Raw genomic sequence first — 18,825 nt, forward strand, 5'->3', positions numbered from 1 at the left:
ACCCCGATACACATTGGGCTTACACTGCACCATACGGTACATGTGTGTAGTCGGGGTATCGGGGAGACCAATGGGTGCTTCTGCTTGTCGGTCTTCTGAAGCAAAGACGCAATGAGAGGCGGAGCTGCAATGAGAGGCGGAGACGCAATGAGAGGCGGAGCTGCAACCGAGGAATTCTCTGAGCGCAGATATTGGTTGGAAGAATAGCTCACTGTCCAATCTTGTCCATTTACACAGAAAGATTATCTAAAAAATTATCTGCCAAAGATTTGAAGCCTAAGCACGGACAGACAATAAACAGAGATCAGGTCATAAAGGAAAGACTGAGATTTCTCCTCTTTTCTAATCCATTCCTGGCTTTGGCTTCAATCTTTGGCAGATAATCTGTCTGTATAAATGGACCCTAAACCAGTGGAGTCTGCATTACATCCGGAGGGATTGGGCCTGGCAGTGATACCCTGAGGAGTGGTGAGGTGTTACTAACCACCAAGTGTAAGGGCCCCATTAGTGCGTTTACACAGACGTATTTATCTGACAGATTTTTGAAGCCAAAGCCAAGAACAGACATTAAACAGAGAATAGGTATAAAAGGAAAGATTGAGATTTCTCCTCTTCTCAAATCCATTCCTGGCTTTTGCTTTAAAAATCTGTCAAATAATCTGTCTGTGTAAATGCACCATATTACACGGAGCGATAATCGACTGAATCGGCCCAATTATCGCTCCATTTAATAGAGACAACGATTATCGGCTGATCATTTCTTTAGGGCCAGAGCTAAAATCACCTTGGCCAATGGCTGATGATTGCCCAAACAATTAATACTTCACCAGTCCACATTCCCGATGCTCACCGGCGCTCTGTATGTGTCCCGACACCGCGCACTGTGGCTTCAGAGCAGCCTGCGCTGGCAGGCCGTTCAGCCAATCACTGGCTGCGTTGCCGGGACGCATACAGAGCGCAGGAGAAGACCGGGAACGCGGTGAAGTACTGTTTGGGCAAGAGGTGCACGGACATCGCTAACAATGTCCATGCAGCCCTTGCCATGTAACAGGCTCAGTGTATAATCTGGCAGATAAGTGCTCGTTTACAATATTGATCGGGCTGCCATCGGCCCCTGTAACAGGACACTAAATCATTTGTATATCGGTTACCCTCCCAAAAGATTTTTATTGTTTTATGACCTTATAAGAAACATTACTCCTGAGAGGGAACATTTACTATCCCACTATCAATATCTGTTTTATTAGTAAAAAGAGAACAAAACCATAATAAGTATACAATGCTGTATGGCCCCTGGTCTCTTCTATAACAGGATCTTGTGGATTCCTATAGATATACAGTCAGGAAGTCCATTGGTAATATATGTACATAGACCCGGCCTTTGTAAGACTTGGAATCACTCTTCTCTGGCTGCTGATTTTTTTCTTAAAAAAACAGTATTGTCAATTTGATGAGAATGAGAAGTAACCAAAATGTGGTTAATGCTCCCATATGATGGCCCCAAATGGTCTACGATTAAAAAAAAAAATATATATATTTTTTTTTCTTTTTGGAACTGTCTGTATGGCTGGGTTCACACCACGTTTTTGCAATCTGTTTTATTCATCCCCTTTTTTTTTTTTTGAAAAAAAAAAAAAAAAAAAACGGATGGAAAAAACTGATTGCATTGTGTGGACCCGTTTTTCCATTGATTTTCATTATTAAAAAAAAAAAAATATATCAAAACAAATTTGTTTTTTTTTAACGTACACAAAAACATAGTCGACCTTATTTTTCTGTCTGTTAAAAAAAAAAAAAAAAAACACTTTTTTGTATAATGAAAGTCAATGGAAAAACTGATCAAAATTGCAATTTGTTTTTTTTTTCTTCAAAAAACGGATTGCAAAAACGTAGTGTGAACCCAACCTTTAGTTCACACTGCGTTTTTTTCAATCAGTTTAATGCAAAAAAAAAAAAACTGCATTTATGTTCATCCATTTTCCTATTGACTTCAATTATAAAAGAAAAGGATCAAAACTCTTCCATTTATTTTTTAAGATACAGAAAACATGGTCGACCACATTTTTGTGGACGGTAAAAATAAAAGGATGTGTTTTGTGATTTTTTTTTTTTATAATGGAAGTCAATGGAAAAATGGATCAAAAACAAACACAACTGCATGTTTTTTTTTATCCGTTTTTTTTTTGCAAAAAGCGCAGTGTGAACCCAGCCTAACTGTAAAACTGTTCTTGTTCTGTGAGCGGAGAGATGAGTATCTACAATATAGCAGAGGCTTGCGGTATAATTTCAGCACCACACACCCCAGTCCTTATATACTGTCCTCCGATGTTAGGGTGGAGCTCCGCACTGGTCTCTATAGTAAATCACTGTTGCCAACAAAACCTTCCGACATCCCATCCTTGCAGTGTCCTCTTCCGCCTCTCATTCCACGGTGAGTTGGACGCTTTCGCTCTGACTATGTTGGTCGTGTTTCCGAGCTGAAAGTAAAAATACATAGAGGGAGATTTATCAAACTGGTGTAAAGTGAAACTGGCCCAATTGCCCCTAGCAACCAATCAGATTCCACCTTTAATTTTCCAAAGAGTCTGTGAGGAATGAAAGATGGAATCTGATTGGTTGCTAGGGGCAACTGAGCCAGTTTCACTTTACACCATGTTTGATAAATCTCCCCCATTCTAATAGTTTCCTTCATATTATTCACCAATCAAATCAGTATAGAGAAGATGGAGGAGGAAGCATAGCCTCTCATTTCTCCCTTTTAGTAAGACTCATTGCCACCCTCTACATCAGGTATGGGGAACCTCGGACCTCCAGCTGTTGCAAAACTACAACTCCCATCATGCCTGGACAGCCAAAGCTTTAGCTTTGGCTGTCCAGGCATGATGGGAGTTGTAGTTTTGCTACAGCTGAAGAGCCAAAGTTCCCTACCCCTGCACTAAAACATGTACGTACTACAATAATTGGATATAATAAATATATATTTTGAATGGGGAGGACAAAATGGAGAACTCTTACCAATGTAATACATCTCTAGCTGCTGACGGAGGCGAATCTTCTTCATGTCATCGTAGAAATTGGGCTGTGATGCAGGTTCCACTGTTGGCGGCACGGTAAAAATTCTCATGATCTTTCTTTTATTCCTGTACAGAAAAAAATAGATCTTAGTACTTAAAATCTTTTTCTTTCAAATCAACTGGTTTCAGAAAGTTATTTAGATTTGTAATTTACTTCTATTTAAAAATCTCCAGTCTTCCAGTACTTATCAGCTGCTGTATGTCCTGCAGGAAGTGATGTATTCTTTCCAGTCTGACAGTGCTCTCTGCTGCCACCTCTGTCTATGTCAGGAACTGTCCAGAGCAGCAGCGAATCCCCATAGAAAACCTCTCCTGCTCTGGACAGAGGTGGCAGCAGAGAGCACTGTGTCAGACTGGAAAGAATACACCACTTCCTGCAGGATCTGATACCCCATCTAGAAGTATTTATCTAAAACTTAAAGCAGATTCTTACTTATCCACTACTGTACCCGGAACTTTTGTTTTCTGCCCATAAAAGAAAGAAACTAACTCACTTTCTGGCGTACATGAAGAGCCCAAAGCTGACAAGAATCACTATCAAATAGACATTGGTGGCTTCATTCCAGGCCTCATGTACAGAGTAGTCTATGGCCCCATCGTCTGCCATTACTCCAACTCCCTGGGCCATATCCTATGCAAGTGATGTGTCCTGGAGTAACTGCAAGAAAATAACACAGCAACATAGGTCACATAGTCTGATGGGGGGTGTAGTGTACAGTCACCTATATACAGGGATGGGGGATGTAGTGTACAGTCACCTATATACAGGGATGATGGGGGGTGTAGTGTACAGTCACCTATATACAGGGATGATGGGGGGTGTAGTGTACAGTCACCTATATACAGGGATGATGGGGGGTGTAGTGTACAGTCACCTATATACAGGGATGATGGGGGATGTAGTGTACAGTCACCTATATACAGGGATGATGGGGGGGGGGGGGGGTAGTGTACAGTCACCTATATACAGGGATGATGGGGGGGGGGGTAGTGTACAGTCACCTATATACAGGGATGATGGGGGGTGTAGTGTACAGTCACCTATATACAGGGATGATGGGGGGGGTAGTGTACAGTCACCTATATACAGGGATGATGGGGGATGTAGTGTACAGTCACCTATATACAGGGATGATGGGGGGGGGGGGGTAGTGTACAGTCACCTATATACAGGGATGATGGGGGGGGGGTAGTGTACAGTCACCTATATACAGGGATGATGGGGGGGGTAGTGTACAGTCACCTATATACAGGGATGATGGGGGGTGTAGTGTACAGTCACCTATATACAGGGATGATGGGGGGGGGTGTACAGTCACCTATATACAGGGATGATGGGGGGGGGTAGTGTACAGTCACCTATATACAGGGATGATGGGGGTTGTAGTGTACAGTCACCTATATACAGGGATGATGGGGGGGGGTGTAGTGTACAGTCACCTATATACAGGGATGGGGGGGTGTAGTGTACAGTCACCTATATACAGGGATGATGGGGGGGGGGGGTAGTGTACAGTCACCTATATACAGGGATGATGGGGGATGTAGTGTACAGTCACCTATATACAGGGATGATGGGGGTTGTAGTGTACAGTCACCTATATACAGGGATGATGGGGGGGGTGTAGTGTACAGTCACCTATATACAGGGATGATGGGGGATGTAGTGTACAGTCACCTATATACAGGGATGGGGGGGTGTAGTGTACAGTCACCTATATACAGGGATGGGGGGGGTGTAGTGTACAGTCACCTATATACAGGGATGATGGGGGGGTAGTGTACAGTCACCTATATACAGGGATGATGGGGGGTGTAGTGTACAGTCACCTATATACAGGGATGGGGGGTGTAGTGTACAGTCACCTATATACAGGGATGGGGGTGTAGTGTACAGTCACCTATATACAGGGATGGGGGGGGGTGTAGTGTACAGTCACCTATATACAGGGATGATGGGGGGGAAGTGTACAGTCACCTATATACAGGGATGGGGGGTGTAGTGTACAGTCACCTATATACAGGGATGGGGGTGTAGTGTACAGTCACCTATATACAGGGATGATGGGGGGTGTAGTGTACAGTCACCTATATACAGGGATGGGGGTGTAGTGTACAGTCACCTATATACAGGGATGATGGGGGGTGTAGTGTACAGTCACCTATATACAGGGATGGGGGTGTAGTGTACAGTCACCTATATACAGGGATGATGGGGGTGTAGTGTACAGTCACCTATATACAGGGATGGGGGTGTAGTGTACAGTCACCTATATACAGGGATGATGGGGGGTGTAGTGTACAGTCACCTATATACAGGGATGGGGGGGGGGGGGTGTAGTGTACAGTCACCTATATACAGGGATGATGGGGGGGTAGTGTACAGTCACCTATATACAGGGATGATGGGGGGTGTAGTGTACAGTCACCTATATACAGGGATGGGGGGTGTAGTGTACAGTCACCTATATACAGGGATGATGGGGGTGTAGTGTACAGTCACCTATATACAGGGATGATGGGGGGTGTAGTGTACAGTCACCTATATACAGGGATGATGGGGGGTGTAGTGTACAGTCACCTATATACAGGGATGATGGGGGGTGTAGTGTACAGTCACCTATATACAGGGATGGGGGGTGTAGTGTACAGTCACCTATATACAGGGATGGGGGGTGTAGTGTACAGTCACCTATATACAGGGATGGGGGTGTAGTGTACAGTCACCTATATACAGGGATGGTGGGTGTAGTGTACAGTCACCTATATACAGGGATGGGGGTGTAGTGTACAGTCACCTATATACAGGGATGGGGGTGTAGTGTACAGTCACCTATATACAGGGATGATGGGGGGGTGTAGTGTACAGTCACCTATATACAGGGATGATGGGGGGTGTAGTGTACAGTCACCTATATACAGGGATGATGGGGGATGTAGTGTACAGTCACCTATATACAGGGATGGGGGGGTGTAGTGTACAGTCACCTATATACAGGGATGATGGGGGATGTAGTGTACAGTCAGCTATATACAGGGATGATGGGGGGTGTAGTGTACAGTCACCTATATACAGGGATGATGGGGGATGTAGTGTACAGTCACCTATATACAGGGATGATGGGGGATGTAGTGTACAGTCACCTATATACAGGGATGATGGGGGATGTAGTGTACAGTCACCTATATACAGGGATGATGGGGGATGTAGTGTACAGTCACCTATATACAGGGATGATGGGGGGGTGTAGTGTACAGTCACCTATATACAGGGATGATGGGGGATGTAGTGTACAGTCACCTATATACAGGGATGGGGGGTGTAGTGTACAGTCACCTATATACAGGGATGATGGGGGATGTAGTGTACAGTCACCTATATACAGGGATGATGGGGGGTGTAGTGTACAGTCACCTATATACAGGGATGATGGGGGGTGTAGTGTACAGTCACCTATATACAGGGATGATGGGGGATGTAGTGTACAGTCACCTATATACAGGGATGATGGAGGGGTAGTGTACAGTCACCTATATACAGGGATGATGGGGGGTGTAGTGTACAGTCACCTATATACAGGGATGATGGGGGGGGGGGGGTAGTGTACAGTCACCTATATACAGGGATGATGGGGGGGGGGGGTAGTGTACAGTCACCTATATACAGGGATGATGGAGGGGTAGTGTACAGTCACCTATATACAGGGATGATGGGGGGTGTAGTGTACAGTCACCTATATACAGGGATGATGGGGGGGGGGTAGTGTACAGTCACCTATATACAGGGATGGGGGGTGTAGTGTACAGTCACCTATATACAGGGATGATGGGGGTTGTAGTGTACAGTCACCTATATACAGGGATGATGGGGGTTGTAGTGTACAGTCACCTATATACAGGGATGATGGGGGGGGGAGGTAGTATACAGTCACCTATATACAGGGATGATGGGGGATGTAGTGTACAGTCACCTATATACAGGGATGATGGGGGGGTAGTGTACAGTCACCTATATACAGGGATGATGGGGGGGGAGGTAGTGTACAGTCACCTATATACAGGGATGATGGGGGGTGTAGTGTACAGTCACCTATATACAGGGATGGGGGATGTAGTGTACAGTCACCTATATACAGGGATGATGGGGGGTGTAGTGTACAGTCACCTATATACAGGGATGATGGGGGGTGTAGTGTACAGTCACCTATATACAGGGATGATGGGGGGTGTAGTGTACAGTCACCTATATACAGGGATGATGGGGGATGTAGTGTACAGTCACCTATATACAGGGATGGGGGGGTGTAGTGTACAGTCACCTATATACAGGGATGATGGGGGTGTAGTGTACAGTCACCTATATACAGGGATGATGGGGGGTGTAGTGTACAGTCACCTATATACAGGGATGGGGGGGGGGTGTAGTGTACAGTCACCTATATACAGGGATGGGGGTACAGTCACCTATATACAGGGATGATGGGGGGTGTAGTGTACAGTCACCTATATACAGGGATGATGGGGGGTGTAGTGTACAGTCACCTATATACAGGGATGGGGGGGGGTGTAGTGTACAGTCACCTATATACAGGGATGGGGGTACAGTCACCTATATACAGGGATGATGGGGGGTGTAGTGTACAGTCACCTATATACAGGGATGATGGGGGATGTAGTGTACAGTCACCTATATACAGGGATGTCTCTTACACTTCAAACAAACGTGCACAAAAGACGCAGCTCTCTGCATTCACATCCCCACTGGCGGTGCTAAATACCGCATGCGATTTAAAAGCCGCAACCAGCACCGCAGACGCTCCCCGCTCTTACCTGCTGCGCTCACGCTCGTTCTCAGCAGCTACATAGCGCGATCACGTGATGCTATACCTCCGCCCCCTTCTTCCTGTTAGAGAGGAAGTCACTTTCCTATTGGTCACAGCTACGGTAAACGGGATTGGTCGGTTCAGTGTGTCGTCATCAGACCAGAGCAGCCGAGTGATGATAGGTGGTGTATCTCGCTGTGTAGATTAGCAGCTACTCTGGACTGGTGCAGCTAAAACCGCACTGCAGCAGTAACATGCATTCACACCAAGCACTTGCCTTGTGGCTGAGGAGCGTGTAAACCACAGCTAACATCGAGGCTCTGCAGCAGCTGTTGGACAACTCCATTTCCCATCATGCCTATCATTTTTTTAACACCTGTGACCAACAATATGGACATTAAACTGCTGCAAGCAGCTGCTAAACTAATTTTTCAGAGTGGTTCAGTGGGTGTGAGATGTTTAAAGGAGCACTCCAGCGAGAATGTTTTTCTTTAAAATCAACTGGGGCCAGATAGTTGTAGTTAATTCCTACAAAAAAAATAAAAAATAGTCTTCCAGTACTTAACAGCTGCTGTATGTCCTGCAGAAAGTGGTGTATTCTTTCCAGTCTGACACAGTGCTCTCTGCTGCCACCTCTGTCCATGTCAGGAACTGTCCAGAGCAGCCCCTCTTGCATGTTTTTGGAAGCCAGAGTGTTACACAGTTTGTATAAATGATATTGTCACATAAGATGAATTAAAGGGGTACTCCGGGCGGGGGTTATTTTTATTTTATGGCCGGGGAAGGGGTGGAAATAAAGGCCGCCAGTCACTTACCTCCCCAGTACCAGCGCTGGGTCCTGGATCGTGCCGCCCCGTTCTCCCCTCCGGCCGCCGCCTCCTGATCTAAGCTGCGGTGTGAGATGTGACGTCTCGAGGCAGCTCAGCCTTTCAGTGACTGGGACGGGACTCCCCTACGACCGCTGAATAGCTGCCTTGAGACGTCACATCTCACGCCGCAGCTCAGATCAGAAAGCGGCGGCCGGACGGGAGAACGGGGTGGCACGCTCCAGGACCCAGCGCTGGAAACAGGGAGGTAAGTGACCGGTGGCCTTTATTTCCACCCCTTTCTTTGGCATTATTCAAAAAATTACCCCCGCCCGGAGTACCCCTTTAGGGAAGCTTCACACATACCGTATCCGCTGCGTGTATGGGACCCGGCCCCTTTAACCCCGCCGACCACCAGCAGCACCGAGCATACATCACCTGCTTGGCGCCGCGGATGTTGCACACAGCCATGGCGCCGAGCAGGTAATGTATGCTCAGGGCCAAACCTGCAGGCGGCTGGGGGGTTAAAGGAGCCGGGACGCCGGCCGGGCGGCCGGTGGGGTTAAAGGGGGCGGATCCGCTGCGTGTATGGGACCCATTCAGCTTCACACTACAGGATCCGCTGCAAACTCGCATGGTGAAATCCGCTGCAGATCTGGTACGTGTGAAGCTACCCTTAAAGTTAAATGTGTATCTTACAGATCTAAACCGTTTACACAACTCCAATTGACATCAATGGGTGTTATGCAGTTTTCTGCTTCCTACAACCGTATGCCACATCACAAGGGGGCTGGGAAGCCATGACTGTGTATGGTGGGAGTACCCCTTTACTCCATCTCCTTAAACTTTAAATGGGCATTTTCCATTAGCAAAATGGAATGTTCTTGGTGCATATATTTTACATCTGTGTAATAGCCCTGTAGACTAAAATGAGCCTTAAATACAGATGCAGCACGGGTGTCATACACTTGTGTGCAAGCAGGCTAGAGGCAGGGGCTGTGTAAAGTGAAACTGGCTCAGGTGCCCCTAGCAACCAATCAGATTCCACCTTTCATTTTCCAAAGAGTCTGTGAGGAATGAAAGGTGGAATCTGATTGGTTGCTAGGGGCGACTGAGCCAGTTTCACTTAACACATAGGGGGAGCTTTATCAAACAAGGTGTAAAGATGGGGGCCAAGAAGTAGTGTTGGAAAGGCATTAGTGCAGGGATGGGGAACCTTCAGCCCTCTAGCTGTTGTAAAACTACAATTCCCATCATGCCTGGACAGCCAAAGCGAAGCTCCATAGTGTGCACTGACAGGCTTTTCAGTGAATAGCGGCCGCAGAAAACTGACATATCAGTTTTCTACGGCGCCACTAGGGATCCCGGCCGGAGTGTATACCATGTGTATACGCTCCTGACGGGCTTCCATAAAAGTCAAGGTAACGTATAATAAGTCATGGTAACGTGCAATCGGCAACAACGGCCGTACTTTTATGAAAATACACGTTGTGTGTACATAGCCTCATGATGTATTATCTTCTCTGTAACAATGACTGACAACATCTCTGCAGCTCAAGAGGAATAAAGTCCCATCGGTCACAAGTACAGTTAAATATATTTGTTTTTTATTTTAGGAAGAACAATTCCATGAAGAAAAAAACTCCCCTTCAAAAGACTAAACTTTTATGCAGTTTGGAAACAAAAGAAGAAGTGTAAAGTGGAGGAGTCGGGACGATCCTGCTGCCCCTCACCAGCCCTGATAGGTCTCTCCTTGTCCATCATGGGGGGGAGGAGGGGGGGACCACCACGGCTCAGGAAAGTAATGACCAGTTCGCTTATAATTAAGACTAATATAGTGATAGGATATCTATGAATCGTAGAAGCTCAGACAGGGCAGCACGATTGACCCAACAAGTCCACTTTAAGTGTGGCTTTGCCTTGTACCACTACAATTTAACAAACCACTGCATGAAAAGTATCAGGAGTACATCCCCGAAACTTGTAAAAGGAAGAAAAAAACATAAAAACCTTCATTGAAAATATTATTTTAGTCTGTTAGATTTACACAATTCATTATTTGCAGCATGTTACCAAAACAAAGAGAAGGGTGCCTCGCCCGAGCAGTGACAACCTGGGTGTAAGGAGGGAACAAACACCTCGAAACGGAGAATAAAGGAGGTTTCCGAAGTGATAGAAAACCAGAAGGTCTCATACTAAACACTTAAGAGAGTAGGGGTTATCCAGCACTACAAAAACATGGCAGCTTTCTTAGAGACAGCACCACACTTGTCTCCAGTTCAGGTGTGGTTTGCAGTTAAAAGGGTTATCCAGCGCTGCAAAAACACTGGATAACCCCTTTAAGCTCAATTCACTTCAATGAAACCGAGTAACAAAATCTGCACCTAAAATGGTGCTGTCTCTGGCAGAAAGCGATCATGTTTTTGTAGTGCTGGGAAACCTCTTTAAAGAGGCACTGGCATCATGTGTCAAGATTTAAAGGGGTTATCCAGCGCTACAAAAACATGGCCACTCTTCCACCTCTCTCGTCTCCAGTTCAGGTGTGGTTGGCAATTAAGCTCCATTTACTTCAATTTGAAACCACACTCAAACTGGAGACAAGAGAGGGGAAAAGTGGCCATGTTTTTGTAGCGCTGGATAACCCCTTTAATCAGTCTGGGTCCGAATCTTCAGGCCCATACTGATTGTGAGAACGAGCCGAGAGAAGTGTCTCGCAATGGAAGTCTATGGGTAGGTCCTTTCTCAGTAACAGAGCGGCAGCATGGTCTTCTCCCCGCTCGTTCTATTGATCGGTCAGGGTCTGAACACGGTGATGTGATGACAGTGACACTAACAGCAACTTCTATTATGTTCTTAAAAGGTAGAAAACAAATGACTCATCTAAGTTCACTATCGGTGCAGGTTTTGTTAACGCTTACTCTTTCATTGATATGCTAATTAGATGGTTGGGTGCCATGGGGGCGGTACTGATCCGCCCTCCTGCCATAGCTCCATGAATTTTCATCAGGTGACAACTCCATTGGAGTCCTGGAAAAATGCATACAGTCTTAGGCCATAGACTGTATCCATGTTTTCCCGGACTCCCTAGGGCGGCATCCAACTTCTTCAGCCAACGGTAATCAAATGCTGAACGATCAGGCTCCAGAACAATCCACCTGTGCTCATCTCTAATCTCCATGCCTGGATGAATAGTCATGGATGGAGCAGGGCACAGAGGAGTCAGGTACCGCCCCCTAGACACCGAACAGCCTAATTAGCATATGAAATATTAATAACAGTACTACACACTGATGATAGCGAAGGTAGATTTGTTATCAGCCATGCCTGCCCTGTAAGATTCTTCTTACCCACAGGAATCAAACTCAGGTCCTTCCAGCTGTTACAAAACTACTATTACCATCATGCCTGAACAGCCAAAGCTTTAGCATGATGGGAATTGTAGTTTTGCAACAGCTGGAGGGCCTGAGTTTGACACTAAGCTGCTGTTAGGTTCCCCTTCATGCTGGCTGAACTAGAAATAATCAGGGCTGTCTCAACCCACTAACTTTCATTGTTAGGTCTGTCTTTTAAAGGGCAAAAAAGGGTTCTTTCTAATCAACTGGTTTTAGAAAGTTTTCTAGATTTGTAAATTTACTTCTATCAAACATTCTTCAGTCTTCCAGTGCTTAAGTGATGTATTCTTTCTAGTGTGACACAGTGCTCTCTGCTGCCACCTTTGTCCATGTCAGGAACTGTCCAGAGCAGGAGAGGGTTTCTATGGGGATTTGCTGCTGCTCTGGACAGTTCCTGACATGGACAGAGGTGGCAGCAGAGAGCACTGTGTCAGACTGGAAAGAATACACCACTTCCTGCAGGACACACAGCAGCTGATAAGCACTGGAAGAATGGAGAATTTTTAATAGAAGTAAATTACAAATCTAGAAAACTTTCTGAAATTAGTTGATCTGAAAGAAAAAGACCTAACCAGGAAAAGATCTAACAAAGTTGGTGGGGTGGGGCAAATCTACTTAAAGGGGTTATGCAGTGCTACAAAAACATGGCCACTTTCTTTCAGAGACAACACGACTCTTGTCTCCAGTTTAGGTGCAGTTTGCAATTAGGCTCTTTTCACTTTAATGGAACTGAGCAGCAAAACCTCGCCCAAGTTGGAGACAAGACTGGTGCTGTCTCTGGAAGAAAGTGGCCATGTTTTTGTAGCGCTGGATAATCCCTTTAACCAAGATGACTCCTGGTTAAGGCAGCATGAAAAAACGATCAGTCAAAGCTCTGTTTATGCTCTGATATCTACATGTGCCCAGGATCTTCCAGAACTCCCTTATTTTCCTCCATTATTACAAGGAGAGATTTGTCTTTTTCCAACCCTGCGAGTATTGTAACAATGTTATAGGACTAATAAAGCTAATATAAATGGAATTTCATCTTCTATTACTTTTTGCGAGTTTTATAGATGAGTAGGCATTACTGTCAGACAGGCCCAGGATGCATATCCAGGGGGGCATTCCCCCCCCCCATCCGCTTTCAATGCCCCCCAGCCAGGAAATCATACAGATTAATACAAGATCAGCTGACACCTGTGCGCAGCCCCCATCTTCCATCGAGCCGCGGCCACAGGGTAAATAAATATACATACATATTTACAGAAACCAAGAAGGGGGAAAGAACAGGAAGAAGTTGTAATAATCTACAGAAAATGGAACATTTGCAATTTGTCTTTTGGAATTTTATACGTACAAGGAGATTACTAGGAAGGGAGCCGTCATATGGCTGCACTGTCAGACCCAGTCTTATCAGCATTAAAGGGATACTCCAGCATTTTTTTAAGTTTTAAATCAACTAGTGTCAGAAAGTGGTGTATTTTCTGTACTCTCTGCTGCCACCTCTGTCCATGTCAGGAACTGTCCAGAGCAGCAAATCCCCATAGAAAACCTCTCCTGCTCTGGACAGTTCCTGACATGGACAGAGGGGGCAGCAAAGAGCACAGTATAGACACTTCCTGCAGGACATACAGCAGCTGAAGACTGGAGATTTTTAAATAGAATTAATTTACAAGTCTATATAACTTTCTGACACCAGTAGATTGAAAAGATTATTTTTTTTTCCTCGCCGAAGTACCCCTTTAAAAAGAATTTATCTGATAGCCTCTATAATTGGAGGATGCAACACAGACCGAAAATACGGCCACGGGAATGCTCTATAAAGCAAAGGAGAACTGAATGAAAGAGGTTCTGCATGTACGTTCACACATACAGGCGGTGGGGGCGGTACGCCCACCATCCTCACCATCACTATATTCTGGACGTCTTCTATATGGCACAGCCCGATATATTTGCCCAACTGTGACCGTTTCTATTGCATTGCAATAAAAACCCTGCATATGAACGTACACCAAGATACCTTTTCAAGTGCTATATTTAAAAAAAAAAAAAAAAAGCAGGGCACACGTCCTGTCATTCACTATAAACCCTACAATAATTCCAGAAACCTACTGGCCCCTCTTTCATACTGCAGAACCAATAGGGGGGAACATCATGTTATATAGAAACATTCATTCATTCGTATAGATTGATTCCCTCACTGTGTAGGCCCAGCTTTACCATAACTTATACACAAAGCAGAATGCAGACTAGGTTCGCTGTAAGTCATGCCCCATGAAGAGTAACCATGCTCATGTACCACCACCGCAAGTACAACAAGCAAAAACGTCCTCAACAGAAAAACTAGCAACGCTGTGGCAACAAAATACAGGGGGAAAAAAAAATAAAAAAAATTCCCTTCACTGACAGGACGCCATTCCTAGTGATTAAATACTGCATCAGAATAAGGAGCAAGACGCAGAACTTAAAGGATTTAAAGGGAAAAACACACAAAGGGTTTAACCCCCTATACTGATCCTTTAGTGACAATTAAGAGATGAGCGAACCGGGTTCGGGTCGATCTGAACCCGAACGTTCGGCATTTGATTAGCGGGGGCTGCTGAACTTGGATAAAGCTCTAACGTTGTCTGGAAAACATGGATACAGCCAATGACTATATCCATGATTTCCACATAGCCTTAGGGCTTTATCCAACTTCAGCAGCCACCGCTAATCAAATGCCGAAAGTTCGGGTTCGGATCGACTCGAGCATGCTCCAGGTTCGCTCATCTCTAGTGCCAATACTTATTCCAGTAATAAATAATCACCCAGTCACTGGATAGATGACAACTGCTAGATCAGTGGGGGTCTGACTACTTTGACCCAATGATCTTCAGAATTAGGGTGCCACATCGCCTCATTTAAAGGGGTACATGGTAAGAAAAGGAAAAAAAAAAATTAATTCAACTGGTGTCAGAAGAAATTTACAAATCTGTATAACTTTCTATTTAAAAATCTTAAGTCTTCCAGTACTTATCAGCTGCTGTATGTCCTGCAGGAAGTCTTTCCAGTCTGACAAAGTGCTCTCTGCTGCCACCTCTGTCAGGAACTGTCCAGAGCAGGAGAGGTTTTCTATATGGGGATTTGCTGCTGCTCTGGACAGTTCCTAACACGGACAGAGGTGGCAGCAGAGCATCACACTAGGAAGAATAAACCACTTCCTGTAGGACACACAGCAGCTGGTAAGTACTGGAAGACTTGAGATTTTTACATAGAAGTAATTTAGAAAACTATCAGATGATTTGTAAGGAAAAAAAAAAAAAATCACTGGAGCACCCCTTTAAATGTGCATGTGGCCACTCTACTTAAAGTCTAAGGGACGGACAAAGACAGCTGAGCATTATATTTGGCTATCTTGGAATGGGACTGAAAAGGGTGACCCAGACTCCCTTTGGGATTGTCTGAACCACTATCGATGTAGCAGTTATCACTTACCCAGTAGAAAACTAAAAAATATATATATTAATGGAGTACCCCTTTAAGAAGGAAAAAAAAAAAAACAACTTAAATCAATGTGTTAAATCTCCGTTCTTCCTGTGTCGCACATGAAGAGGATTCTGTTCATATTTAGTTAATAGTTTACAAAGGAAAAGAAAATTATAACACAAAAATACACTGGTCAAGAAGCGTCAGGTGGAAAGCAAACAATTCAGCAACTAACAATTCCAGACAACCAATAGAAATATGAACAAAACTGAGAAGAGTACAAAGCCTGGTAACTACATTCAGTTATTATTCTATCCTGTTATCAGACACAGTATGAGCAGCTCGCCCCTGCAGGACTGAGAACAAGCAGTGTCCTCCATCTTCGCAGCAGTCCGTCCACAGTACATGCAGCCTGCATGCGACTCTCAAGGCTGGGCAGTGCTGGAGGCCGCGCTTCTCGGTTCCATTATAAGCCGTTCCCTTCGGCAGCCTCTCCAGTCCATTCATGTCGAGCAGAGAGCTATCTGCTCTACTTTGCCAAGGTCCATTAAGAGTTGTTTGATCCGATGTTTGAGTTGCGGAAGCCTCGCCAGTGGTTCCGGTGGCTCAAGCTCACCAGTGTAGTCCAAAAAACTTTCTAGAACTGCAAAAAAACAAACAAAAAAAACACCCAGTTATATTAGATCTGAAAAGAAACAAGTCAATAATTCAAAGTACATACAGAGATGAAATTGTATTTTTGTTTGCCTTTATGAACAGCTATTTTAATACTTGCCCTAGTAGCAAGTACCTGCCCCTAACACATGGGCACCATGCCCTGACTCTGTGTTAGGGGCGAGGCATGGTGCATGCCTAATGCTTTGTTGCCTGGGGAGTTCTTTTTCAATTTAACACATAGGGGCGGGCAATTAACTGAATTCATTCAAAATAGCAAATTTGATCAAAAATAAATAAATAAATGTTTGGATCTTGTGACATCCCGCTGCAAGTATGCAAGTTGACCCCCCGCTGGTCGGAGCATACATCATCTGCTCCCCACTCCGGCTTGCTATTGACATACTTGCAGTGGGATGTCAATCCCGCTGCGAGTATGTATTCTTATAGGAATAAACTGGCACTGGCACCGTTTACGCTGCAAACTCGCTGCGGATCCGGTGTGTGTGTGTGAAGGCACCCTTGAACTTGCAGCCCTGTGTCAAATTGGCGTGGCCTAGAGTACCCAAGCCCTAAAATTGCGCCCTCACCACCATCAGGAATGCCCCTAGCACAATTTCTCCTATTCCTCACCTGTCTGAACACTGCACATGAGCCTAAACAATCCAACACAGGTGCAGTGTTCAGACAGGTGATGAATAGGATAAATTGTTCTATGAGCATTCCTAATGGTGAAGAGGGCGGAGAGGAGGGACAGAGGGGTATTGCAAACCTAGGGCACAGACACTCTAGGCCACACCAATCTGACACAGGACTGCACGTTTAATAGTTGTTTTTTAGCACAATAACTGCATCACCTGCAGAACGGACCCCACCATATTGATAACCTTCGATCTCTGTTCTCAAGATGTCTGCATATAGGAAGATAAGCCGCAAACACCAATCCCTACCACTCAAACATCATCGGGGGGAGGAACAACATTCATGGTGAGGGGGAGACAGACTTTAGTGTGTATCGCTGCTTCAGGCGCAAAAAGCCTCCCATACAGGTAGAAAAATAAAAGCGTTATGGCTCTTAGAAGGCCTGGAGGAGAGAACTTTGGTCTTAAACGTGTTAAATGTACTCAGGGGAAAAAAAAAAAAAAAAAAAAAAAAAAAAAAAAAACAGCATGAATGGACAGATCCCCCACTACCACCATTGTGACAAAACCCTGGTCCCTGCTCATCAGCACTTCCTGGCCTAACTCATAGGACAACAAAGTGCTGACCAGCAGGTCCTAGGACTGTCAGTACAGCGGCAGCAGGGATCAAGGCAGGGGACAAAGAACTTTAACTTATTTAAAGGGAATCTGTCACTTTATAAAAAACAAAACAAACAAAAAAAAAAAACTGACACCAAAGATTTTGATTGGTGGGGGAAGGGAAAGGGTTGGAGGTGCAGATTCCTACGATAGATACGCTTAGCTGCTCATGTCTCCCGAATCCATTTAAAGGGTTATCCAGGATTAGAGAAACCACAACTACTTTCTTGCAAGAACAGCACCACCCCTGTCCTCAGGTTGTGTGTGGTATTACAATTCAACTATTCTCACTTCAATGTAACAGAGCTCCAAAACCCACATCCAAACTGAACAGTGGTGCTGTTTCTGGAAGAAGGCAGCCATGTTTTTCTAAGCCTAAACACTACCTTTAACACCCTGACCAACTATTCACAGCACAGGTGTCAAACTCATTGCCACCCCCTGAGCTGTTGCAAAACTACAATTCCGTACATGCCCGAACAGCCAAAACTACAGCTCCTGCTGTCCAGGCATGATGGGAATTGTAGTTTTCTGGAGGGCCAGGAGGTTGACACCCCTGACTTAAAGGATACCCACCATCAAGTTCCTTCTCTATAAAGTCCATCCTGTGGGTAACTTCATCCTGCAGGGACTCCAGATGTGTTAGAAGGTTAAGCTGCCACTGTAACTGTGAGCTGACGGTAGCGTCCCCATTGTCGGCGGGCTGAGCGTGTGGCGATTCCTGAGGTGGATTCCTCTTTGATAAACACTCTCTTACCTAAAAACCAAGAGTTGATTCAGAACGATTACATGGAAGAGAAACTGTCCGTTTGCTGCTGGGTCCTGAAATCTCACAAAATGTACAGAACAAGTACACCCACCCTTACCTGCACTGCCTTATTTATAAAGATAGCCGGACCATAAGAAAAATGATGCACTTTGCCCCTCTGCCATTTTGTCTCGCACCCCCTCCTAATAGTCTGTAAGCTCATGCATGAGAGCAGGGACCTCACTCCTCATGTATGGATAATTGTATGTATATCTCTGTAATGTCTATTTTTTGTCTATGTATGTACCCCCAGAATTGTAAAGTGCTGCGGAATCTGTTGGTGCTATATAAATAAAAATTATTAAAAATTAGGTACAGAATGAGGACGGCAACCAGTAAACCATCATAAAAGTTAAGATGATCGGCTAATCCCACCAGGAATCATAACGCGTAAGATTAGCGTTACTGTAGTTTTGGAGATGTCAGCACGCAGGCATGTGTTAGGACTCAGACACTCTCCCTTAAAGTGTCACTGTCGTATTTTTTTGTATTTTTTTTTAGAAATCAATAGTACAGGCAA

At 45.0% G+C, this 18,825-nt stretch overlaps 2 protein-coding genes across 6 annotated transcripts in view; both read right to left on the reverse strand.

Annotated features, from left to right (window-relative positions):
- Positions 1-2,004: 2,004 nt before the first annotated feature.
- Positions 2,005-3,730, reverse strand: SMIM19 (small integral membrane protein 19). Its single transcript, XM_069952930.1, has 3 exons — positions 3,569-3,730; positions 3,016-3,140; positions 2,005-2,477 (listed from the first exon to the last, which is right to left on the reverse strand). Exons 1-3 carry the CDS (start codon positions 3,700-3,702, stop codon positions 2,422-2,424), a joined length of 315 nt encoding a protein of 104 aa, XP_069809031.1. The 5' UTR covers positions 3,703-3,730; the 3' UTR covers positions 2,005-2,421.
- An 11,895-nt stretch (positions 3,731-15,625) lies between these two features.
- PHF20 (PHD finger protein 20) overlaps positions 15,626-18,825 on the reverse strand; it is a 54,416-nt gene continuing 51,216 nt past the window's right edge. For all 5 annotated transcript variants that reach the window (XM_069953006.1, XM_069953005.1, XM_069953002.1 and 2 more), the window contains 2 exons: positions 18,074-18,254; positions 15,626-16,185 (listed from right to left, as the gene is read on the reverse strand). In XM_069953006.1, the coding sequence (XP_069809107.1) occupies positions 16,046-16,185; positions 18,074-18,254 (321 nt within the window). In that variant the 3' untranslated portion in view covers positions 15,626-16,045. The remainder of the gene's footprint in view (positions 16,186-18,073; positions 18,255-18,825) is intronic.

This window comes from Dendropsophus ebraccatus, chromosome 14 (assembly GCF_027789765.1).
Source record: "Dendropsophus ebraccatus isolate aDenEbr1 chromosome 14, aDenEbr1.pat, whole genome shotgun sequence".
NCBI classification, from domain to species: Eukaryota; Metazoa; Chordata; class Amphibia; order Anura; family Hylidae; genus Dendropsophus; species Dendropsophus ebraccatus.

Excerpts from the sequence above, each read along its gene's own strand:
- SMIM19 (XM_069952930.1), bottom strand. The coding sequence starts at position 3,702 with ATGGCCCAGGGAGTTGGAGTAATGGCAGACGATGGGGCCATAGACTAC. Across the intron at positions 3,141-3,568 it reads CTCTTCATGTACGCCAGAAA|GAATAAAAGAAAGATCATGA; the intron begins GTGAGTTAGTTT and ends TTTTCTGTACAG. Across the intron at positions 2,478-3,015 it reads GCTAGAGATGTATTACATTG|CTCGGAAACACGACCAACAT; the intron begins GTAAGAGTTCTC and ends TTTTACTTTCAG.